The following is a 27,114-nucleotide window of genomic DNA, read 5'->3' as shown; positions in this document are numbered from 1 at the left end:
ATACCTTTATTGTGCTATCATTTTTTTCTCTAAGTTGCTCTTTTAGAAATATTTAAAAATAAATTTCAGTTACTCCCATTTATCCACATTCAAGGTACTAATATGTAGACTCACTTTAAAGACACAAAACAGTCAATATTTTTCTTTTCTTTTTTTAAGACTTCATTTATTTACATGAGAGAGAGAGGACACATGTGGGGGAAGGGGCAGAGGGAGAGGGAGAAGGAGGAATAGGCTTCCCTCTGAGCTGGGAGCCCAGGAGCCTGAGATCATGACCTGGGCAAAGGCAGATGTTTAACTGACTGAACCACTCAGGCATCCCCAGTATTTTTATTAAAGTTGATTAGTCCTTATGCTGGAATATAATGAAGATTAAAAAGTTACTACACAATTAAAAATTTTGAGTTTCTAAAAATCTTCTTTTCACTTAACATAAAAGTTATAATTTTTGTCTGAGGAAATAAAATGTCCCTGAACAGGCAGAAAGCTTATTACCATAGCAGCAGGAAATACACAGGCAAGGAAGGAAAAACAGTATATCCACATCACATCAGAATTAGTGAGTGGGTAACATTTCAGTTTATCCCATGTGCTGGTGAAATTCATTGTGTTTTCTCACATCATTCTGAAAGAATGGATTTTCTGTTTTCTGTAAAAATAATAATGAACATCTTCTCCCCCCACACACAAATGACTTTGACTTTTTAAGTTTAAATGGTATATGACTATAAAAGACAACACAGCTTAAAACCACATAATAAACAAATTTGTTTTCATTTAAATCTGACTAAAATTGTCTTACAATGGCAATGATTATTAGCCTTCTCTTCCCCTCAGAGACCACTGCCATTCTTGCTTCAGTTGAAGTAAAAGGCTCATTGGACATAGAAATTCCAATAGTGACAAGTTAGCAATGAGACTTATTTCCAATTAATAAGACCTTGAAACTAAATAGAGTACAAATCACAATCAGTCTTTGATCCATTTTTGAGACTTCACTCTTATTCAGTGGTAATGAGGCACAATGAGTCAGATCAGTTATATATATGCATACACACACATGAACACACGAGTTTCTATTAGCCGTAAAAGAATGCTCCCAAACAGAATATAACTTTTTAGAGTCAAAGAGAAAATGTTTGTGAGGGCCCCAGAATGCTGTATGAGTTCAGACGCATGGATTTTGCCACATTAAGTTATACCCCAAGTCTTCATTTATTGGGGTTAACATACTCTTAAGAGTTTATGAGTGCCCTGGTTTGGGAAATTGTGGTTGTTCAATAGTGAGTGATTCATCTGTGGCTCCCTCTACTGAAAGAATCACTCTAAACAGACAATGTTCACAGCAACAATGGCCACGATCGCCAAACTGGGGAAAGAATCAAGATGCCCTTCAATGGATGAATGGATAAGGAAGATATCCATATACACGATGGAATATTATGCTTCCATCAGAAAGGATGAATACCCAACTTTTGTATCAACATGGACGGGACTGGAAGAGATTATGCTGAGCGAAATAAGTCAAGCAGAGAGATTCAATTATCATATGGTTTCACTTATTTGTGGAGCATAAGAGATAACATGGAGGACATGGGGAGATGGAGAGGAGAAGGGAGTTGAGGGAAACTGGAAGGGGAGATGAATCATGAGTGACTATGGACTCTGAAAAACAATCTGAGGGCTTTGAAAGGAAGGTGAATAGGAGGTTGGGGGAGCCTGGTGGTGGGTATTATGGAGGGCACGTATTGCATGGAGCACTGGGTGTGGTTCATAAATAATGAAATCTGTTACACTGAAAAGAAATTAAATTAAAAAAAGTTTATTAAAAAAAAAAAAAGAAACTGACAGTGCTGGATTTTCTAAATACCAAGCTATCTAAAATGAAATCTTAGCCCCAAACAAATGGACTTGCTTGCCCCCCTTTTGTTTCCAAAATAAATGCTCACTAAGAATAGTTGCATGGGGGGTGCCTGGGTGGCTCAGTGGATTAAGCCGCTGCCTTCGGCTCAGGTCATGATCTCAGGGTCCTGGGATCGAGCCCCACATCGGGCTCTCTGCTCCGCAGGGAGCCTGCTTCCTCCTCTCTCTCTGCCTGCCTCTCTGCCTACTTGTGATCTCTCTCTCTCTGTCAAATAAATAAATAAAATCTTTAAAAAAAAAAAAAGAATAGTTGCATGGTACATGTCTTTTTAAAAAATTCAGTTGCATCAAAATGTGCATAAATGCACTTAAAACCCTACAGACCCAGCAACATGTAACTATGATAACTATGGACACGTATCAGCTACCCTCAACAAGGACTGAGTATCTCCTACCTTTATGAAGAACTTGTTTTATTTTCTTCTTCCTATATGAACCAGCAAGGTCACAAACAACAACAGGAGTATTTTTTCAGATCTCTGTTTTCAAAATACAGTATTAGAGAAGTTTGTTCAACCAAAGCCCAGTAACTAGTGGTATGGTCTATTTGTGACCACCTCCTTCCAAGATCCTATTGTTTGCCTAACTCTTGCCATATTCCTCCTGGTAGAATTGGTTCTATGTTTTGCTAGATTAAACTCCAGGTCATTTCTGAAAGGAGAAAGGAAAGTTTTCTGTACCTCGCAGATAGCACAGATGTTCTTGTGTTATAAATTCTATTTACTCTCACAGAGAAATGAATATATGCTGCACAGTGTTTATGCAAGGGACTAACTTAGCAACACCTGACAGTGCCTGGGTGCTTAGTCAGTTAAGCATCTGACATTGGCTCAGGTCATGATCTCGGGGTCCTGGAATTGAACCCCACCAGTCTCCATGCTCAGCGGGGAGTCTGCTTGTCCCTTTCTCTATGTCCTTCCCCCCACTCATGATGCCTCTAAAATAAATAAAATCTCTCAAACAAAATTATAGATATAGTCCCTATCTTGGAATTTACATTATCCCGGCACCCAAGCTTCGGCTCATGTCTTGGAATCATTACACCCTCAGATGTACTGAAGATCACCCCTCCTTTAAGCTTTCAGCTTAATACAAAAGTTATAGAAGCATATTTACTGGGGTGCCTTGGCAGCTCAGTCATTTTAAGCATCCATCTCTTGATTTTGGCTCAAGTCATGATCTCAGGGTTGTGAGATTGAGCCCCATGTCAGGCTCCGCACTGAGTGTGGAGCCTGTTTAATATTGTCTCTCTGTCCTTCTCCCTCTGCCCCTCCCTGCTCCTCTTGCTCTCTCTCTCTCTCTCTCCAAGAAAGAAAGAAAGAGAGAGAAAGGGAAGGAAAGGGAGGGAAAGGGAAGAGAGAAGAGAAGGAAAAGGGAAGGGGAGGGAGAAGGGAAGGGCAGAGGGAAGGTATTCACTGCTATACCCAGGTATAATACCCAGGTTACGTGGTGTATAGAAAAGGGGAACTAACCCACAAATTTGTGACTTTCTCCAGTTCCTTTCTTTTACAAAGCAGTTACAATCATACTTATGTTTTATATCTTTAGATTCTACAGGTCTTGAATTAGAAAGCATTATGTTTCAAACACAATAATGAGAAAATGTTTTTATTAACTATTCTCCATTTTTCTCTTCCATGAAACTTTTCTGAATCCAAAGGATTAGAACAAAAATCATAGTCAAAAGAAAATTTCTGTTAAAACTCTGTTATATATTACTTTTTAAAAAATTATGTGATGAGTATGTACTTATGTATTTATACTTATACTGTATAATGATATTTAAAGTTATTTTTATCTATTTTAAAACAGCATATAAAAAAGAAATTTGAAAACAACTTATATTTCTGTAGTACTGAATCTGACTTTATATCTCAGGTGAGGAAATAGATCCCGTATTTCTCTTTTAGCACTAGGTATGTCAGGATGTTCCAGCATCTCCATTTTGTGATTTTAAATATTATCTTCTATGATAACTGATGAAACATTTTCCTAAGAGTCAATTCCAATTTAAAGAACTTTAAGAATGAACCAGAATTTGTAAGTTTGGCTATATGCAGCCAATATAACTGAAGCTAAAATTTTATGGTTCAAATCATCAATTTTCATTTCAGTTTTATTGTCCCTCTTCCACTTATCTGAAAGAATGGTCATAAGTATGATTTCTGAGTCTGAAGTTGCTGCAATTTGAGACCCTATAAATATAGTTGTCATTGTGATGGTAGATTTAATGCTATACTAGGTTTGTTTAAACAAGTCTTCTAGAGCAGCTTTTGTCTGACTCCAAGTGATGGATGATGAAACCCAATTGCTCATGAAACTTTATTGTTCTGTGTGTGTGCCCATGCTTGTGTGTTTTGATAGAAGTGAACATTCATCAGCCATTTTCAAATATATTATCCTTTGATTTCGGTGAATCTCTTATAACTCTTCATAACTAGTCTCTTGCACACATGTACACATTGTGGACGTTCACCATTACAACTTAACGTCTGTATGATGGCTTGCCTCTCTATTTTTCCCCTTGGTATATCAGAGAAAGTCTCAGAGAGCAGCAGAATTTTAGAATCAAGGATCAAGAAATCCCAGCTTTAGAGCCATTAGCAGTGGTTTTGGACAAGTTGTTTGATCTGGTCAAACCAGATGTAAAACTCATAATAATGCTTACAGTAAATAAGACAATGCAATACAGAACACTCTATATCTAATATGCACAAATAAGGAAGGATGACTAAGTTTCACCTAGAATATATGGTGGCAATAAATGTCTGGATGAGCTGGATCTCTGCATTTCAACAGACTTCCGTTGAATAGCATATTTTTCATAGTTTCTTGAACATTGTTTTTCTCAGCTAAGCATCATTCAAATAGTTTTTGCTTTGCTTCAATAGTTTTCTAACTGTTGATAATAATATCTTTTCTATTATATTACTTAGCCCATTACTTTATCAGTATTCTACCAATATTATCCTTAGTTCACGAGTCTGTTATTTGATAAATGTATTTCTTTTATTCATAACTATGTGTAGTTTAAATCTAACTTTAGTCTAGAAAAAAATTATTTTGTATTATACACACACACACACACACACACACACACACCCCTCATATATCATGGGCTTATCTATTTTTATGATCCAGAGTTAAATAAATTCAGAGCATCTAGAATACAGATACTTTGAAGACAGGAATATACAACCGTATACAGAGCATAAAATGGGGGGTAGGTCGTAAAGCAAGAGAGCTACAAGTTAAAAACACTACCAGAGAAAAGAGTGAGCTTAAGATTATCCAACCTAGGGTAAAAGAGAGAAACAACTTACAATTTAACAACAAGCTGAACAAATAAAATGTTATGGATTAGCTGTGTCCCCCTAAAATCCCTATGTTGAAGTCCTAACTCTGGGTACCTTAGAATGTGATTGTATTTGGAGATACAGGTTTTACAGAAGTAATTATGGTTCAATGCAGTTAATATGGGTGGGCCCTAATTAAATATGACTGATGTCCTTACTAGAAGAGGAAGAGACACCAGAAATGTGTATGCACAGAGAAAATGCCATGTGAGGATACAGGGGAAAAAGCAGGCGGGGCAAACCAAACATACTAACACCTTGATCTTGGATTCCCAGCCCTTAGATCTGTGAGAAAATAAATTTTTGTTGTTTATTTAAGCCCCCCAGTCAGTGGTATTTTGTTATGGTGGATCCAGGAGACTAAAACACCAAACAAAACCAATCAGCCATACAAAAAAACTAGCATTTATAGAGTGTCTGACTTTTCTTTCTAATCGCTCAAGTTTTCTATTCAACAATCAAGAGATGTGTGGACTGATACACATTTTTACCATTAAACTTACCTATACATTACATTTATGGAGTATCAAGAAATTAAGTAGTCTTACCCATTTCTCTAATCCTGTTATCCTGCCAACATTCCCACACATGATTGTGCTCCAGCACCCCCAAGTTTTCTTTCAGTTTACACAGGTCCCTCCTTCTGCCCTCAGGGACTTTTGCAATGATGGTCTCTCTGCTTAGCACATTCTTTCCTAATTCTGCTGGTCTACTGTTAGCTACTTATTTTTCAGATTCCATCTCAAATCTTACTTCCTTGAGAATGTGTTCCTGACATCTCAGTTTAAATAAGTCCCCAACTCCTTTAAGCATTATGATGCTTACTATATATGTCATCCTCTCTCTTGAGATTTGAATTACAAAGGGTGGCCCTAATGCAGTTTTGTCAATCTTGTATCCTAGCATAGACTGTCTTGCCTGACACATAATAATATTGAAAAATACCTGCATGACAAATTAAGAGTAAATATCTCTTAGGTAATAAGTGATGAAACTGACAGCCAAAAGGAATTCTTTCTGACTCCAAAGTCCATGCTTTCCTCTTTCTTCTTAAAAATGTATGTATACATATTTTGTATACATATGTATTACATTTATATGTTTATTTATATATTAAACAATCTAGAAAAGGACCAGGGAACAGAAGTAACGTAGGTATTTCTAAAATGAAATTCAAGTGAGCAAACAGCATATATGATATTAGGTAGCTGCAGTGCCTCATTTCCTCTCCCCCCTCCTAAATAAAAGATGTGTAATACAGCAAAATAATCTGGAATCCTGAGTGACATTTCCTAAGGCAAATAGGCTTTATGCATAATGTGGAACTACAACTAGATTAATCTGAAAATGCCCACCATTATGCTGAATTTTGTGGAATTTATTTCTGTAACTAATCTGACTAGGGATTTATTCTCTAAATTCTCATAATGAAATCATTAGCACTCTTTTTGAAAGTGTGATGTGCTGACCAGCCCCATCACAGAATGTCAGGTATACACTTGCAGAGTAAGCCATACATGAGCTCCAATGTCTCTGAGACTCCAGTGGCAGATCTTGAGGAATGAAAGGAGGTCCTCTGAGGGATTATTTCATCACTATATCACTATAAGTTTCCATGTGCTTTTTGATCCTTTCCGTATTTCTCTGGGAGAGATGGACTTCCTTTATCACTTCTGCTTCTGATATCTTCTTGAACAGTTTTGAAGGTAGTCACAGTATATCCAAAGATTCTCTGAGGGATTGCCCATGGTGGAAATTAAGGTACCACTATATAAACACTCTTTAAGCTAATAAATTGTATTTCACAATTATTCTGCTGGTATACTTGATCCTTTTAATACTTCAGAAAAATAAAATTTTAAAGACATATTTTGTGAGTATTCAGAAACTATTAATGTCATATTTAAAATATTTTATTTATATAATTTGCAAAATATAACATCTGTGTGCTAAATTAATTCATAAGGTTTTATTAGTGTTCTTTTTCTAAAGTAGATATTTCATCTCAAGGAATTATGACTAAAGTGACTAATTGCTCATAATGATAGAGATAATAATTGGATATATTGTTCCTGATTAAATTTAAACAGTGATCTTAGTATCTAATAATCTAATGTCAATTAGATTAGTATCAAGTATTATTTTATAGATCCTCAAATATAATTTAATTAGGACCATCATAATTGATATAGGTTATTAACCATATCACTGATACTTAATCTCAGTCACAAATGCAAAAATATATTTAAAAATCCATTTACCCAGTGGCATCTTGGTGGCTCATTCGGTTGAGCATCAGCTCAGATCATGATCCCAGGGTCCTGGCATCCAGCCCCTCATCAGGCTCCCTGCTCAGTGGGGAATCTGCTTCTCCCTCTCCCTCTGCCCCTCCTCATGTTCTCTCACTCACTATCTCAAATAAATAAATAAAATATTTTATATATATAATATAACATATATAAATATATAAATGGACTTTTAAATATATATGTATATATATCTAAAATGGACTTTTAATATGTATGTATATACATATATATAAGTATATATATTTAAAAGTCCATTTATCCAGTGCAAAGATCTGAAATTTTAGCAGGGAGCAGTCTTTCAGAAGAATCATGGCTCAGGTCATGATCTCAGGGTTGTGAGATCAAGCCCAAAGTAGAGCTTCATATGCTCAGGGTGGATTCTGCTTGAGATTTTCTCTACCTCTACCCAACCCCCGATCATACTCTCTCTTGAACATAAATAATAAAATCTCTTTTAAAAAATAAAATATACTTTTTTAATATTTTATTTATTTGACAGAGAGAAATCACAACTAGGCAGAGAGGCAGGCAGAGAGAGAGGAGGAAGCAGGCTCCCTGCGGAGCAGAGAGCCCGATGTGGGGCTCGATCCCAGGACCCCGGGATCATGACCTGAGCCGAAGGCAGAGGCTTTAACCCACTGAGCCACCCAGGTGCCCCTAAAAAATAAAATCTTAAAAAAATTTTTTTGTCAAGTTTCCAAAAGTATGAACCCCAAAAGAAAAATCAATTAGCATAATACTTAGCTTAGAACTATCCAGAAAACAACTCAATTGCATGATATTGTCAGTACTAAATTCAGAGCCTTTAGCTACTCTTTGCTCAGCTGCCCATAATTGTTAGAAAATCTCACTGTGACTCAATGAATGCCAGCAGTTACTTTGCCAACAGAAAGCCCCATGGGCAGAGGGATAATCCTATTCTAACATGGAGACCAGGGCCAACCTGTGGTCACAGTGGAAGTGGCATCTAAGCACCTGGCAGCTTGTGGGTTTCCTGAGCATGACAAGGCTGCTTCCTTAGAATCATACTTGTTAAGGGAGTAGTTGATGTATTTCTAGGAACACAATTAATGCTATACACTAAAAATAAGGTCAGTAGGCCAATGCCTTGGTTGTACTAAAAATCAAAGATGGACAAATTATAACTCTGCCAATTGAAAGGTTATTTTTTCACTGGAGAGACAAAGCAGTCATATAACAAGAGAAAACACTACATAATTGAATGTAAAAATTAATGAATGGCACACTGTTGGTGGTATTAGATGGTGAAGAGATTAAGACTGCAAATATTAGTAATATTTTAGGTAATAAGTGAAGCTTAAGTAAGCTCTTAATTATGAGCAGTGTTTAAATGGATAGAAGAGAAACCTTGGCAGGTGGAACAATGAGGAGACTTATCTAAATATAGCAGAAAATTCCTGTTGTAGAGCTGTCAGAGATACAGATAATTAAATAAGAGCCTAAATTGGAGGGGTGGGTGCTTGAATTCCAAATGAAGACTTTTAGACTTAATTTTTTGGCAGTGATTTACTATCCAAAGCTTTAAATTGAGGAATTTAGCTTAATTTTTTCAAAGATGTGATGAGGAGTATAGGCTGGAGCAATTCCATGTCCCCTGCAGAAACTACCTGAATAGATATTATAGGAATCAAATCTGCCTTCATTAATAGAAATACCCCCTATTTATTTCTCTTTTAAAAATCAGTTTTTCAACAGAATTAATAAATTTCTTATAAGCTAAGTGCATATAAAATATCCCTAGATATCAGGGGTAATTTGGTCTGATAAATAATTGTGTTTTGACATCAAATATATAAATTGATGTCTATTTTTCATTAGTATTTGTGAGAATAGACAGCTTAGGTGTTTAAATCCTCTGAAAATATAGTTATTTTGATTTTTATAGCAGTTTCTTTACTTTTCTGGCAATTAAATACATTAATAATGTTTTCAATGTAAATATGATAATCAGTTAACAAGGAAAATACACAAATGTTCCAGTTCTATGGTAAGGTTTAATCACTGCCACTTAAAAATGCTTTCTTAAATATAAGGTAGAAATCAATTTCTAAAACATGACTTTTATAATGCTCCAGAATAATCAGAAAGTTAATGTCCAAAATAATGAAATTCTACTATTTGCTGCCTTTTTGATTGTTTATTTGTAAGATTGGCCTGTTCTATGTATTTCCTATAATCTTTGCTAAGACATGTGTAAGCTTAGAAATTGTTGCTGTATGATGATAGGCATGCAAATAATAAAATGTAGGTCAGCCAAATCTCTATTGTGTTCAGCATAGTTATTTGACCTTTCCTGGCATCTATCCTGAATACCAAAACATAATGAATAGAATTTATGGCACACTAAGCTTTTCTTTTAGGTTCTAATTAGTGGAGAGTAGTTAGCAATTACTGTTAATGTGAATACCAATGACAGATATGAGCAATCTCTGCAAGTTTGGGAGAAGAACAATTAAAGGTAGTTCAAACACCAGGAGTCTTGAAAGAGTTCTCTATATATTAATAATTATGCAAAAAAATTATTCTACTCATTTGACCTTTAAAGCACCCTGTGTGCTGATTTTAGAGAAAGCATTAAAAAGCCTTGATGGAAAAATTTTACACTGCATGGTGTGCTAGGCAAACTGTATCATCAGCAAATGCTAAACAATAATGTTTTAAGACTGTTTTCTTACGTTCAGTCAATTCCTGTTAGATTCAATTGGACACAATCAGAATAGCATTGCCTCCACTCTAATGAGCCTAGGGGGAAAGATATGACTGCTGTTAAAAAGTGTATCTCTTGAATAAAATAACAATCCTGCTAGATGAAATATTAGAATTGCATTTTCGGCAAAGAAAACATGATGGTCTACATTGTTATAATGGAGGTGTACTTACTTTCATCTTTCTTTAGCTTAGCTGCCAGCTCTCCGGAATATGTGTATGAGAAAAGATAATATGCTATCCTTGTATTCATTTACAGTGGGTAATTTATTTCAGAAATGATAATAGCTTTGAAAACAAGAATAAGCCAGTACAGAATTTTAAGTATGAAAGAAAAATTCTCATAATTATCCAAAGGTGAAAGCCTATAGAATTAGTGCGTAGATCATGATCTATTAGTGCGTAGTGTTCTTGATGGTGAAGCAGTTTACCCTCTGTGACAATGAATAGAAATTATACAACAATAATAAAAACCGTAATAAATTTTAGAGAAAAGCCTGAAATGTTATATGATTATAAATAATTAATCTCCTACCATGATGTATGAATCTTTCCCTAATACTTCAATTTCTTTTATTTATTCCTATCAGAGGTCATGGCAAGTCTTTAGAGTTGATAATCAAAAACCGATCACCTGATCTATTACTATTCATGCAGAATACCTTTCTAAGGAATTAAATTTCATGTGGCTAACACTAATTAAGAGAGACATGTCTTGAGATTTTAACAAAAACTATTATCAGGTTCAAATCCAATTAAAGAATCAAATTCCATACTCAGTTAACATTAATACTGCTTCACTGATGTGATTATAAGATAATATAAAAGATTTTCCTATATAACAGGTCAAATAATTATCTCTCTACTCCCACCACTATAGGTACCAAAATCTGTATTAGGACATTACCAGAAACAGATCCAGCAGAAGATATATATTAAGAGATTTATTTTAAGAAATTGGCTTATGTGATTGTGTGATCTGACTGGGTAAGTACAAAGTCTGAGGGGCAGGCCTGCAGACTGGAAACCGCTGGGTGGGAGTTAATGCTGCAAACCAGAGGTAGAATTTCTTCTTTGGGAAAACTTCAGTTTTGCTCTTTAAAGCCTTCCAGTTGATTGGATGAGGTATACTCATATTGTGGAGGACAATTTACTTAAAGTTAGCTGCTTGTAGATGTTAACCATATCTACAAAATGCCTTCACAGCAATACCTAGATTGGTGTTTGAATAACAAGAGACTGTAGCCTATAACTAAGTTGCTGCATAAAACTAACCATCACAGACAGTAAATTGAGAAAATTTTTTGAAGAAAAATTAGGAATATATAAATATTGAGAAAGCTTATGTACTGCAAGTAAACTAGAAGTTTTCCTAGGAAAATAAATTGATGTGTGTATGAAGATGTATGATATATTGTAGTTTTATAGAAAAGGATGAAAAACTGAAAAAGTTTCCCAAATACCCTGTGGTTGGACATTTTAGAAATAAAGTACAAACATACAAACAATTACTATACATTCATTAAAATTAATAGTGTGGAATAATATTAATACACATAAATGTTTTTATTATATTATTAAATTAACAAAGGTAAACTCTGAGTTTATGTGTTATGTTCTCAAGTTTGAGGATCATTTTATCATAATATGAAAGTTTTAAATTTCAATACAACAGTTATAGTTCCTTCTGGAAAATGCAAGTCATTGTGCTTTTCCTTTTTTATATTTTCAATATTTTATGAAATATTTTCTAATAAATATAATTAGAATAAAGTATATGCTATCATCAAAAGAAAAAAATGCTGTTATTCATTAAACATGTATTTTATTTCTGACAGTATCTTGTAAAACTGCTCATTATTTAGCATATACTGTAGTGTTTGCCACATACAAGGCCCTGTTGAAGGTTTGAGGATATAGGAGTAACATAACAAAGACCTCTTTTTCTTCATGCTGTTGACATTGTGATGAATGAACCATAATCTCAGTAGAGAATAACAGGTTCAAAATGCCCAAAGTAGAGACGTTTAAAAATCTGGTATTGAACTGAGCTCTCATTCTCAACTATAGACAAAGCCTTTAAAACTCTAGTTTATCCATTTCTCTTCCAGCTTTCACCATTTCTCAAAATCCACATTCGTAATATCTATTATTCTTCCCTCTTCCTACCATAATGATCTTAATCACACAGTGGTCAGCTTCTGAGTATTTCTACTCTGCATTTGTGTGTAGTTTGTGCTACACAACTTAGAACCATGGTGTATTAATATATACTGTATGTCACATTTCTCCTTTTTAGTCTCTAGTTGGATCCCTAAGAAGAAATACCACAGCTGAATATGGATTAAGTGCAAATATTTAAATGAAAAAATATTCTCATTAGAATAAAATATTAGAAAATATTATAATTTGTAATATAAATACATAAATACATATGTATATGTGTTTTAGATACAAAATTTAATGGAGTAAATTTCAAATATCTAAGTGGCTTTATTCAGTGATTCATGAATTACACAGTAGTCAGTCTAGCAGATAGAAAGGAGCTCTGAAGAGCTATGCAAGGCAAAGGATTTTATAATCAGAAGGGAACAGAGACAAGGAAATCATACCAGGCCAAAAAAAAAAAAAAAATTGCTTTATTTATTTTTCTTAAAGGGGATGGAGAGGGTTTTCAAGCAGATTACCTAACTAATGTTAATCAGGAAATTCCATGGTTGGCTGAAGTTTCCATTTCTGAGAGCTCTGAAACTGTAATTAAGTCTTGGTTTGGTGACATGGGGGCTTGGCATAAATGAATCCATTCTGGATCTGTTGTCTTCAAAAATTACATGTCAGTTAAATTATGAGTTTATGTTGCTTATGTAGTCAGGGGAAAAAAATAGAGAGTGTATATATATATATGTATTTGTACACACACACAGATATATATATAATTTTAAGTTACCTTTTCAGTTATTATAACCAAAGACCAAATAAATGTTTGATAGTTTAATGGGTTTCATTTGCTTAATGAAATATGGTCAAGGAGTTCATTAACAGAGTATTAGTGAATAATTATTATTGCTATTTTAGTATCACAAAGCTGTACAAATTGTTTTTCCAAACATTAAAATTTGAAGATTGATTGGAATAAAAGTAGTTGTGCATTTTATTTTTATCATTTAATGAAAACTTCCTAGAAGCAGTATCCTCCCTAAGATATTTTTAACAGCTTAATTGTAAGAAGTAATTAACCCAGAAAGCTTCTAGTTTGCTTCTAAATACAGAATCCAAGAATATCAAATGGGTTCTAAAAATGTTCAACACATTTTTCTCCCAAGTTCTTAATATACAAAGAAACATTATTGTTTCAAAAACTTTTCAAAACTTTCTTTATGAAAGCATTAATATTGTCTGCAAGGCTATACCTGGTCTTAGTTTTATTAACTTTGTATCATGGTATAGATAGAAGGAGGATGTAAAAAAAAAAAAATCTCCAGATATTTTTTTAAGAAAAAAATGCATTTACATCATAAATGTGATTTATTTCATTGTTCCTCTTCCTTATTCAGTACAAAGGTGCCTTAATGTGTGTATAGTTGTGTGTGTGTGTATGTATTCACATATGTAGAACACTCTTTCTGGGGTCATGAAAACATTACTAAAATTGACCATATACTTGGCTATGCCTAAGTGAATAAATTTCAAGAATTAGAAGCAAACAGAGAATATTCTTTGAATAAGCTTAATTGAGCTTTTATAATATTTTATAATACAAAAATAACCAGAAAATCCCTGCACAATTCTGAGTAATTCTTGGACTAAAGAAAAAAATCACAAAAGAAATTAGAAAATATTTTGAATAGATGATGAGAAAGAACTTTTTGTACATAGGCAAATTTAGTCTTAGAAGTTTACAATCTTGAGAGCATGCATTAAACACACGAGAAGCAGGAGAGTAAATTAAGCCCAAAGAAAATGAAAAGAAGAAAATCATAAAAATAAGAGCAGAAATTAACGGAGTAGGAAACAAACATAGAATGGCAACTATCAACAATGCCAAAATTTGAAATTTGCTACTCCCTACCAAGACTAATCCGCAAAACAAATAAAATGAGAAAAGGTACAAATGGCCAATATCACAAGAAAGAGAGATCATTAGAGTCCCAACACTAATTATATTTTATTGGCAATAATATTTGGCATGATTTTATTTTAAGCAAATATTTTTGATAAATAAAAGTATTTTATGCCAATAATTTTGAAAATGAAGATTAAGTGAAAATGTTTCAAGAAAAAAACAAAATTTAATAAAATGGACATGATAATACATAGGTAACTGCATTGATGAAGTACATTACATCCATATTTAGTACCTTCCTCAAAGAAAACTCCAAGTTCAGGTCACTATGTTAGTGAATTCTACAACATATTGGGAGGTAGATATAATATTACATAAACTTTCTGAAATAATATAAGGACAGCATAATCTTGACACCAAAATTTTATAAGAGCAGTACAAGCCAGGAAATTTGAGGGCACTCTGTTTAACATATATATTCTTTAAAATATAGAAAAGTGAAACCTGTGTCATATAAAATCAACATATTTTATGACCAAGTAGACTTATTTCAGGAATGCATTTAAACATTCAAAAAATAGTGAACATACATAATTCATCACAGCAAAGAGGAAAAAAAAGAAAAATGGTATTTGATAATCTCATTCAAAAAGCTAACAAAGTAAGAGGGTTTATACTACAAATATCTGGATTCGATAAAAAGTATCAGTATTTCAGGCAGTGTGATGTTGGTGCAGGGGTAGAAATAATGGACCAATAAAACCTAGAAACATACACACACACACTCCTATAGGCAAAGGTATATTGTATGCAGGATAACCATATTTAAACCTGATTCTTTACAATATTTTTCACTCACGGAAAATTTAACAATGTTAAAAAACTGAAGTAGAATTTACACTCTAATGTCATTTTGGTCATGATGAGAATGATCTGTTTATTATCAGGATTTATTTATTTCATTAAGTGATTGCCATGATTTGTTTTGCCTGTCAAAATTTAACTTTATATTTATGTACTTAAAACATTAAGTGTTTCTAATTTAGAACAGATTAGTCTACTTCTGCCTTTATTGTTTTTATGGTGAGATAATCTATTTACTTAAATCTTTCTTCTTTTGTTAATAGCTTAATTAATTGGTCAGACAAATGTTTATACAACACATGCTAAAACCTAATTTTTTTTCCTAAATGGTTGCAGGCAAGAATTTGTTCCATGGAGAACTGAATTGACTATTCTAGGGAGGACTATAAAGGCAAGTGAACCTGTCAATCACGTATCTGGAAAACCTTTGCCAGAATCAGGACCTCTCTTTATTGGTGGATTTCCGTATCTTCATGGCGCAAATCAGGTATTTCTGTTGATATTTTAAAATACATTGTGGGGTGCCTGAATCCATCAAAATCCCAGAGGAGAAATAGGCAGTAACCTTGTTGACACTGACCACAGCAACCTCTTTCAAGACGCATCTCCAAAAGCAAGGGAAACAAAAACAAAAATAAATATTTGGAACTTCATCGAGATAAAAAGCTTTTGCATAGCAAAGGAAACAGTCAACAAACCTAAGAAGGAACCAACAGAATGAGAGAAGTTATTTGCAAATGACATTACAAATAAAGGGCTGGTATCCAAGATCTATAAAGAATTTCTCAGGGTACCTGGATGGCTCAGTTGGTTAACTGGCTGCCTTTGGCTCAGGTCATGATCCCAGGTCCTGGGATCGAGCCCTGCATCGGGCTCCCTGCTCATTGGGAAGTCTACTTCTCCCTCTCCCTCTGCCTACTGCTCTGCCTGCTTGTACTCTCTCTCTGTCTCTCTGTCAAATCAATCAATCAATTAATCAGTCTTTAAAAAAAAAAAGAACTTCTCAGACTCAACACCCAAAAAACAAATAATCCAGTCATTAGACTGGACATGGCAGAAGACATGAACAGATACTTCTCCAAAGAAGACGTACAAATGCCTAACAGACACATGTAAAAATGTTCGACATCACTAGCCATCAGGGAAATACAAATCAAAACTACAATGAGACCCTACCTTACACCAGTTAGAATGGCCAAAATTAACAAGACAGGAAACAACAAGTGTTGGTGAGGATGTGGAGAAAGGGGAACCCTCTTACACTGTTGGTGGGAATGCAAGCTGGTACAGTCACTCTTGAAAACAGTATGGAGGTTTCTTAAGATGCTAAAAATAGAGCTACCCTATGACCCAGTAATTTCACTACTAGGTATTTACCCCAAAGATATAGGTGTAGTGAAAAGAAGGACCACATGCACTCCAGTGTTCATAGTAGCAATGTCTACTGTAGCCAAACTGTGGAAGGAGCTGAGAGGCCCTTCAGCAGATGAATGGATTAAGATGTGGTTCATATATACAATGGAATATTACTCAACCATCAGAAAGGATGAGTACCTACCATTTGCATTGACATGGGGGGAACTGGAGGGGATTATGCTAAGTGAAATAAGTCAAGCAGAGAAAGACAGTTATCATATGGTTTCACTGATATGTGGATATAAGAAATAACATGGGGGATCACAGGAGAAGGGAGGGAAAACTGAATGGAAGAAATCAGGGAGGGAAACAAACCATGAGAGACTCTGGACTCCGGCAACCAAACTAAGAGTTACAGAAGGAAGGGGGGTGGGAGGATGGGGTAGCCAGGGGATGGGTATTAAGGAGAGCACATAGGGTCATAAGCACTGGGTGTTATACACACCTAATGAATCATTGAACACTGCATCGAAAGCTAATGATGTTCCATATACTGGCTAATTGAACACACAATAAAAAATAAAAATAAAAAATAAAATATCATGCAAAAGTAAAAAGAAATTTTAAGGAATTCTACCAACATATGTGACTTCAAAAAGTTTATTGTTCTCATTACAGAATTGCTCTGGTATCAGGCTGTTTTTCCATCTAATAGCTGTACATTTATGGGCTTTTGTTCACTCCTATGCTAGTGATTTCACTGGATTTATGAGTGGGTTGGGTTAAAAACATACCACAAGTCTGATTTGAGAAATAGAAATGGAAGACCATTCCCAGTCTCCACTTCATATGGAGTTACTAAAATGTAAAAACATTCTCTACAGAGTTTTGTACATATGTCAATGCAGTCTCTAAATTTCCATTTAGAAAATTAGCTTTTTGTCTTCATTATGAACCTATATTTTTAGGTAAGAGCTTGCATGCTGACTTAAATGCTATTGATTATTGACTCCATTTTATGTTATTACAAAGAATTACTTTAAAAATTTAAGGTTGCATCAGAATGGATAAAAAAACAAAACCCATCTATATGTTGCCTACAAGAAACTCATTTTAGACGCGAAGACACCTCCAGATTTAAAGTGAGGGGGTGGAAAACAATTTACCATGCTAATGGGCATCAGAAGAAAGCTGGGGTGGCAATCCTTATATCAGATCAATTAGATTTTAAGCCAAAGACTATAATAAGAGATGAGGAAGGACACTATATCCTACTCAAAGGGTCTGTCCAACAAGAAGATCTAACAATTTTAAATATCTATGCCCCTAACGTGGGAGCAGCCAACTATATCAACCAATTAATAACAAAATCAAAGAAACACATCAATAATAATACAATAATAGTAGGGGACCTTAACACTCCCCTCACTGAAATGGACAGATCATCCAAGCAAAAGATCAACAAGGAAATAAAGGCCTTAAATGACACACTGGACCAGATGGACATCACAGATATATTTAGAACATTTCATCCCAAAGCAACAGAATACACATTCTTCTCTAGTGCACATGGAACCTTCTCCAGAATAGATCACATCCTGGGTCACAAATCAGGTCTCAACTGGTATCAAAAGATTAGGATTATTCCCTGCATATTTTCAGACCACAATGCTCTGAAGCTAGAACTCAATCACAAGAGGAAAGCTGGAAAGAACCCAAATACATGGAGACTAAACAGCATCCTTCTAAAGAATGAATGGGTTAACCAGGAAATTAAAGAAGAATTGAAAAAATTCATGGAAACAAATGATAATGAAAACACAACAGTTCAAAATCTGTGGGACACAGCAAAGGCAGTCCTGAGAGGAAAATATATAGCGGTACAAGCCTTTCTCAAGAAACAAGAAAGGTCTCAAGTACACAACCTAACCCTACACGTAAAGGAGCTGGAGAAAGAACAAGAAAGAAACCCTAAACCCAGCAGGAGAAGAGAAATCATAAAGATCAGAGCAGAAATCAATGAAATAGAAACCAAAAAAACAATAGAAAAAATCAATGAAACTAGGAGCTGGTTGTTTGAAAGAATCAATAAGATTGATAAACCCCTGGCCAGACTCATCAAAAAGAAAAGAGAAAGAACCCAAATCAATAAAATCATGAATGAAAGAGGAGAGATCACAACTAACACCAAAGAAATACAGACAATTATAAGAACATACTATGAGCAACTCTACGCCAACAAATTGGACAATCTGGAAGAAATGGATGCATTCCTAGAGACATATAAACTACCACAACTGAACCAGGAAGAAATAGAAAACCTGAACAGGCCCATAACCAGTAAGGAGATTGAAACAGTCATCAAAAGTCTCCAAACAAACAAAAGCCCAGGGCCAGACAGCTTCCCAGGGGAATTCTACCAAACATTTAAAGAAGAACTAATTCCTATTCTCTTGAAACTGTTCCAAAAAATAGAAATGGAAGGAAAACTTCCAAACTCATTTTATGAGGCCAGCATCACCTTGATCCCAAAACCAGACAAGGATCCCACCAAAAAAGAGAACTACAGACCAATATCCTTGATGAACACAGACGCAAAAATTCTCGCCAAAATACTAGCCAATAGGATTCAACAGTACATTAAAAGGATTATTCACCATGATCAAGTGGGATTTATTCCAGGGCTGCAGGGTTGGTTCAACATCCGCAAATCAATCAATGTGATAGAACACATTAATAAAAGAAAGAACAAGAACCATATGATACTCTCAATAGATGCTGAAAAAGCATTTGACAAAGTACAGCATCCCTTCCTGATCAAAACTCTTCAAAGTGTGGGGATAGAGGGCACATACCTCAATATTATCAAAGCCATCTATGAAAAACCCACCGCAAATATCATTCTCAATGGAGAAAAACTGAAAGCTTTTCCGCTAAGGTCAGGAACACGGCAGGGATGTCCATTATCACCACTGCTATTCAACATAGTACTAGAAGTCCTAGCCTCAGCAATCAGACAACAAAAAGAAATTAAAGGCATCCAAATTGGTAAAGAAGAAGTCAAACTATCACTCTTCGCAGATGATATGATACTATATGTGGAAAACCCAAAAGACTCCACTCCAAAACTGCTAGAACTTGTACAGGAATTCAGTAAAGTGTCAGGATATAAAATCAATGCACAGAAATCAGTTGCATTTCTGTACACCAACAACAAGACTGAAGAAAGAGAAATTAAGGAGTCAATCCCATTTACAATTGTACCCAAAACAATAAGATACCTAGGAATAAACCTAACCAAAGAGACTAAGAATCTATACACAGAAAATTATAAAGTACTCATGAAAGAAATTGAGGAAGACACAAAAAAATGGAAAAATGTTCCATGCTCCTGGATTGGAAGAATAAATATTGTGAAAATGTCTATGCTACCTAAAGCAATCTACACATTTAATGCAATCCCTATCAAAATACCATCCATTTTTTTCAAAGAAATGGAACAAATAATCCTAAAATTTATATGGAACCAGAAAAGACCTCAAATAGCCAAAGGAATATTGAAGAACAAAGCCAAAGTTGGTGGCATCACAATTCTGGACTTCAAGCTCTATTACAAAGCTGTCATCATCAAGACAGCATGGTACTGGCACAAAAACAGACACATAGATCAGTGGAACAGAATAGAGAGCCCAGAAATCGACCCTCAACTCTATGGTCAACTCATCTTCGACAAAGCAGGAAAGAATGTCCAATGGAAAAAAGACAGCCTCTTCAATAAATGGTGCTGGGAAAATTGGACAGCACATGCAGAAAAATGAAATTGGACCACTTCCTTACACCACACACGAAAATAGACTCCAAATGGATGAAGGACCTCAATGTTAGAAAGGAATCCATCAAAATCCTTGAGGAGAATGCAGGCAGCAACCTCTTCGACCTCAGCCGTAGCAACATCTTCCTAGGAACAACGGCAAAGGCAAGGGAAGCAAGGGCAAAAATGAACTATTGAGATTTCATCAAGATCAAAAGCTTTTGCACAGCAAAGGAAACAGTTAACAAAACCAAAAGACAACTGACAGAATGGGAGAAGATATTTGCAAACGACATATCAGATAAAGGACTAGTATCCAAAATCTATAAGGAACTTAGCAAACTCAACACCCAAAGAACAAACAATCCAATCAAGAAATGGGCAGAGGACATGAACAGACATTTCTGCAAAGAAGACATCCAGATGGCCAACAGACACATGAAAAAGTGCTCCACGTCACTCGGCATCAGGGAAATACAAATCAAAACCACAATGAGATATCACCTCACACCAGTCAGAATGGCTAAAATTAACAAGTCAGGAAATGACAGATGCTGGAGAGGATGTGGAGAAAGGGGAACCCTCCTCCACTGTTGGTGGGAATGAAAGCTGGTGCAACCACTCTGGAAAACAGCATGGAGGTTCCTCAAAATGTTGAAAATAGAACTACCCTATGACCCAGCAATTGCACTACTGGGTATTTACCCTAAAGATACAAACATAGTGATCCGAAGGGGCACGTGTACCCGAATGTTTATAGCAGCCATGTCTACAATAGCCAGACTATGGAAAGAACCTAGATGTCCATCAACAGATGAATGGATAAAGAAGATGTGGTATATATACACAATGGAATACTATGCAGCCATCAAAAGAAATGAAATCATACCATTTGCGACGACGTGGATGGAACTAGAGCGTATCATGCTTAGTGAAATAAGTCAATCGGAGAAAGACAACTATCATATGATCTCCCTGATATGAGGACATGGAGAAGCAACATGGGGGGGTAGGGGGATAGGAGAAGAATAAATGAAACAAGCGGGATTGGGAGGGAGACAAACCATAAATGACTCTTAATCTCACAAAACAAACTGGGGGTTGCTGGGGGGAGGTGGGATTGGGAGAGGGGGAGCGGGCTATGGACATTGGGGAGGGGAGGCGAACCATAAGAGACTATGGACTCTGAAAAACAACCTGAGGGTTTTGAAGGGTCAGGGGTGGGAGGTTGGGGCAACCTGAGGGTTTTGAAGGGTCAGGGGTGGGAGGTTGGGGGAACAGGTGGTGGGTAATGCGGAGGGCACGTTTTGCATGGAGCACTGGGTGTTGTGCAAAAAGAATGAATACTGTTAAACTGAAAAAATAAATGGAAAAAAAAATTTAAGGTTGCTTGTTAATTGTATCAATAGCTTATTACATTTATGAATCTTTTACTGTATTTGTCATTGTACTTTACGTATTTGAACATACTGTTTTTATTATTAGAAATCTGAAATGCTCTTATTTCAAAGCCCCACAAGTATTATAAATTGGGTATAAATTTCACAATATTATAAATGTTATGACTCTATTTTATGAGGCTAAAAATTTTCAAAGCAGATACACATAAAGAACAAAAGTCACTTGCATAGTTGATGTGACATAAATGCTTTTAGTGAAATGAATTCTGTCTCTAAGCATGCAGACATTATATTAAATTCAGCTTTACTCCATTACACTTTTGTGACTTTTTCTATGGTAATGTATTTCACTGACTTTTTCCTAGATAAGCCCGTAAGCTCTATAAGAGTAGCAATGTCTGTTTTGTTTACCTTTTTATATCTCAAGGCAAGGACAGTTTCTGTCACATAGTAGGTGCTTGATAAACATCTGGTAAATGTATGATCAATTAAAGAGTGGATGATAGGATTCCAAAAACTTACATAAATTAAACTTTAGTCATTTATATTTAAATTGGTTTCTTATTTACAGCTTTATATATATTTACCAAGGAAAGGATGAGTTTTCATATAGAATTTAATTTTTGTGGGCATACATTAATTAAATGCAAGTTCTCAAAACTCAAGGAGTTAATATTCTGTTGAGAAGATACAGAAATGTCTCTATAAAGTTGGGTATTTAGTCTAATAGAAATATGAAAATAAGTAGGGACATATTTTCATATTTACAAAAAAATAGAAAAGGAAGCCTCTTAATCTCTCTGGGGGAATAAGAGTTGGTAGTTAGGCATAGATGTGAGGGATGATCAAGTGTCTACAAGGTAAATAATATGGAGACTATCATTCTGGACCCCATGAAACATCACATACACCGGCTTAGGTAATGGAAAGACCTAGGAGAGGGGGAGTTTGAATAGAAATAACTCATTATTTTGGAGGATGGAGTTTGGTGTGAACTGAGCAGGAGTAAAACTTGATGTTGAAAAAGTTGAGCAGGAGCCTGAACATAAATGGATCCTGTATATAATGTGAAATAATATATATTTTAATAATGGTACATATGAAAGCCATGTAAGAAATTTGAACAAGAACTAATCTGATGTAGTTTTCTCTCTGATAGCAACTGAAGTTATAGGATTAGAGGGGTTTAGACTGCCAGTCAAGAATTGGTAATGTTAGGACTAATATTAATGAATATGAAATGTAAATATAAACATTAATATTAATAGGAAAATTAAACAAGAAAGCATGTTGTGACAATAACAGTGAGACAATGACTATAAAAACCATTGAACTTGTAAATAATCATAGGAAAAAATAGAAAAATTAGAATTTCGATGACCAGTTTGGCTTACGAAAGTAGAGAATTTATGTGTCTTACTTCAAATGGGGATAAGACTATTTATGAAGATGGTAAGTTCATTTTGCATTTACATTAATTACGGGCAGAGATAATTTTCAAATATTTGCCAGCTGGTTTGCCATGACCACTAATTGATCAATCCACTGCATCAATATCTTCTTGCTGCATATCATTCTATTCGGTGGGACATTGTGATATAAAGTAAGTTATTTGAAATATGACCCTTGAGTTCTTAAGTGATCCTGATGATATGGCTATGGAGTCTTCAAAAGGGTGATAGTGGGGGCCACAATCACTGGTTGGATTGATTTTGTGGGATGAGATGAGAGTTAATGATTGGAGATCAGCAGTCAAGGAGTGGGCTAATGAAGAGGGGCCCCCAAAGTGGTTAAAGAGTAGAAAAATTGGTATTGGGACAAGGGGAAAAATATTGTCACAAAAACAAAGACAATTTCCAAAGGGAGTATACAACTGACATCAAAACTACAAAATGTCAACCAGCAGTTTCAGGAGAACAATAAGAATAGAAAAAAATTTGTAACTTTTTGAGGAGAAATAAATGGAATGTAAAAAGCAACAGATATTTGATTACTTTTTCTAGAAGCTTGTTAATAAAAAGAGAAAGGTGTTATCTAGGGGAGGACAGAGTGTCAGAGTAGAGTTGCAAAGATAGATCATAGTAAACTATATTCTGAAGACTTTTTTTCCCCCAAAACCTTTTTAGAAAGGATTGGCATTAATTAAGGAATTATCTGAGTAAAAACTTGGTGCTCATTTTGGGATGTGGAAGAACTGGACATTTGTCACAATCAGATTTAGAGAAATTTCAGTGTGTAGACCAGTGAAGTTACCTGGAAATTAAAAGTGCTGCTTATTAAGCAAGTTTCCCCTCCTTGTTAAATATGCTGTATTTGAAACATTTTAAGTCAGTCGGAAAGATTTTATGATTTTATTCTTTTCTTATACTGTTACTACCTCACAGTAACTGTGTATGTGTATGACAGTCACTATATTGCTATGTACTGATTGATAAAAGCACTATATAAAATACATCTATAATACTTAAAAGGAAATCATGTGATGGTTCAGAAAACAAAGAAAAACAGCTTTGTGAACCTGTGTCTGTGCAGTACAGCCCCTTTGAATTATCTAAGTATCATCCAGGCTCTAACTATCTAATTATTGTGTTCTGATTAAGAGCTGCTGTTTAAACACAGTGGGTTGTCAGTACTCAGAAAATTAAAAACAACAGGTTTGCAGTATTAAACACTAAGAAAAAGGACTGTAGTTGAGTCCTCAAGCCAATAAGTGCTAAGTTTCACTTAACTCTCTTGCCTCCAAGTTTCCAATAATGTCTTTTTGTACTGGCCAGAACGCTTCCATGTAATAAGAGCTCCTAATCCAATGTGTATATGCTGACAGGTTGTTTAATGCTTCCTTTAACAAAAACACACAGAGCTCTGTAGGGAGGAGAGAATGAAATAGTTATGCACTTTAAGTTTTTTGCCTGAAGTGTGAAAAATTCTGTGTCCCCTGAGGACTGTAAATGATAACTTCCAGAGTCCAAGAGTAAATGCCCCCTCTCTGGTGGTAGCAAAACAGTTTCCTTGATAGTGCCTTAATTGTTTTATACTTTCTAGTGCATGTCCTCCTGCTTTTGGGTCTAAGATGCTTAAGGACACCAAGCCTTAATTCTTTAGGGAATGCAGACCAAGTTAGAATGATACCAACTATTGTCTTTGCTAAGTATAAAAGGAAGTAAGATGATTATCCAGATATATAGTATTGTTAGTAGACTTTTTTTTTCTTTCTACAAAAGTTAATAATATAAAATGTGTTCTGTGAAGATGTTAGTTCTTCTTTTTCACATTTAAGTCAATCAGTAATATTAAAAGCAGAATTTATGATAGCATATACTCTTATATAAGATAGGAATTTTTGAGGAATCAGTGACTACCTTAATTCATTTGGGCCACCATGACAAAAATACAAAACAATAGGTGACTTAAACAACAAACATTTATTTTTTATAGTTTGGAAGTGTGGGAAGTCCAAGATCATAGTGCTGACAGATTGCAGTCCGATGAGGTCCCCTTTTCTTTTTCATAGACAGTGTCTTCTGCTATGTCCTCACATTGCAGAAGGAATAAGAGAGTTCTCTGTAATTTCTTATAAGGGCAGTAATCCCATTCATGAGGGATCTACCCTTATGACCTAATGACCTCCCAAAGCTCCACCTCCTAATACCAACATATTAGGAATTAAGATTTTAATATGAATTTTAGGGGGACACAAACTTTCAGTTCATACCAGTGATTTATTCAAGAATCTAAATATTCATTTTAACTTTTAGTTTGATTTTTAATTTGAACACAATAGAGGAATTAAATAATTATTAAAATTTTAAATGAATTCCTTGAGAAAATAAGAACACTTCGGTAAAACAAGTATTATCTACTTTATATATGCTTAAAACATTGATTTACATATTCAAAAATTAATCTGGTACAAATCCACTCACATTTACAAAAAAAGCCTGTCAGTCATCAGGCTTTTAAAAATCTTTTAGCCAAAAAGGTTACTTTTAAATTAATAATCTAACATAAAGACAGAATTCTCCTTTGGAAGTTGTGATTGATTTCTGAGGAACAAAGGAAAAAAAATCACCTCAGTTGGCTATATTCCTGTTTCTGTTAGAATATTTTGATACTTATGTTACTCATCATGGTTCATTATAAATTTAAAGAGGAAATGACACCTCAGTAATACATAAACAATGTATTTGTTTATGATTTTGATACTTTTAGAGGATGCTTGTCAACCTTTTTGAGCTCTTCCAAGATACTTGTTATATGAATACAAGGTAATCAGTCAGAAATAAGTGGAAACACACTATTGAAAATAATTTTCAAAAGATGACTACAGGGGCGCCTGGGTGGCTCAGTGGGTTGAGCCTCTGCCTTCGGCTCAGGTCATGATCCCGGGGTTCTGGGGTCGGGCCCCGCGTCGGGCTCTCTGCTGTGCGGACAGCCTGCTTCCTCCTCTCTCTCTCTGCCTGCCTCTCTGCCTACTTGTGATCTCTGTCTGTCAAATAAATAAATAAAATCTTTAAAAAAAAAAGATGACTACATTCAACCCTGTTGGATTATGTAAATGCTGAAAAACAAAATAAAACAAACAAAACAAAAAATAGTTAATCTCCACCTTTTCCTTATTTTCTTTCCATTTGATATTAAAAAGAAAGTCATTCATTTCTCCATTTGGCCAGTCTGTAGGACTACCATTTAGGCTTTTAGTTATTTATTTTGCCATCAATGGCATTTTGCTACAAATAAACAAAATATCAGATGAGGACCAACCCAATAATAATTATTTCTCATTCCTTGCACATGTAAGAATCACTTTTAATTTACTCCCATGCAAGGGCCTGCCTTGCTTAAGCAGTAATCCTCTGTGGACTGAGCCTCACTCAGTTGTACAGCAAAAACTGGCTTCTGCTCCACATAAAGACAGATCCTCCTCCCATAGTTCCTCCTTTCTCTACTAACTGCACTTCCATTTTTTGCTCTGATCCATATCTTTATTACTTTTGTCTCTATTTCTTGATATCCTTGCAAAACTCTGTCAGGAATTTGGGAGGACTTATCTCTGAGTCTGTTCCTACTCCAAATCCTTTCTTAATCTGTGTTTCTGACATTTTAAGGATCTCTTCTTGAATTCTTCCATTTGTGTTTGCTTCTGGTTTTGAAAAGTTCCCCATATATGTAATTATAGTTCCTTTTATTCAAGAATACTGGCTTATATTTACCACACTATACCTTACCCTAATCATTTCATCTCATTAACAGATGAAGAAAAAAATACATGCAGGTCTGCACATGTAAATCTAGAAGTAGTCAGAAG

At 34.9% G+C, this 27,114-nt stretch overlaps 1 protein-coding gene across 1 annotated transcript in view; it reads left to right on the top strand.

Annotated features, from left to right (window-relative positions):
* The window catches only part of EYS (eyes shut homolog), a 1,714,887-nt gene that overhangs the window by 1,079,726 nt on the left and 608,047 nt on the right, over nt 1–27,114 (top strand). The window contains 1 exon segment of the mRNA XM_046006082.1: nt 15,579–15,729. Within this exon segment, the coding sequence (XP_045862038.1) occupies nt 15,579–15,729 (151 nt within the window).

Source organism: Meles meles, chromosome 5, assembly GCF_922984935.1.
Source record: "Meles meles chromosome 5, mMelMel3.1 paternal haplotype, whole genome shotgun sequence".
Classification (NCBI taxonomy): Eukaryota; Metazoa; Chordata; class Mammalia; order Carnivora; family Mustelidae; genus Meles; species Meles meles.
This window is presented reverse-complemented; position numbering and strand designations above follow the sequence as displayed.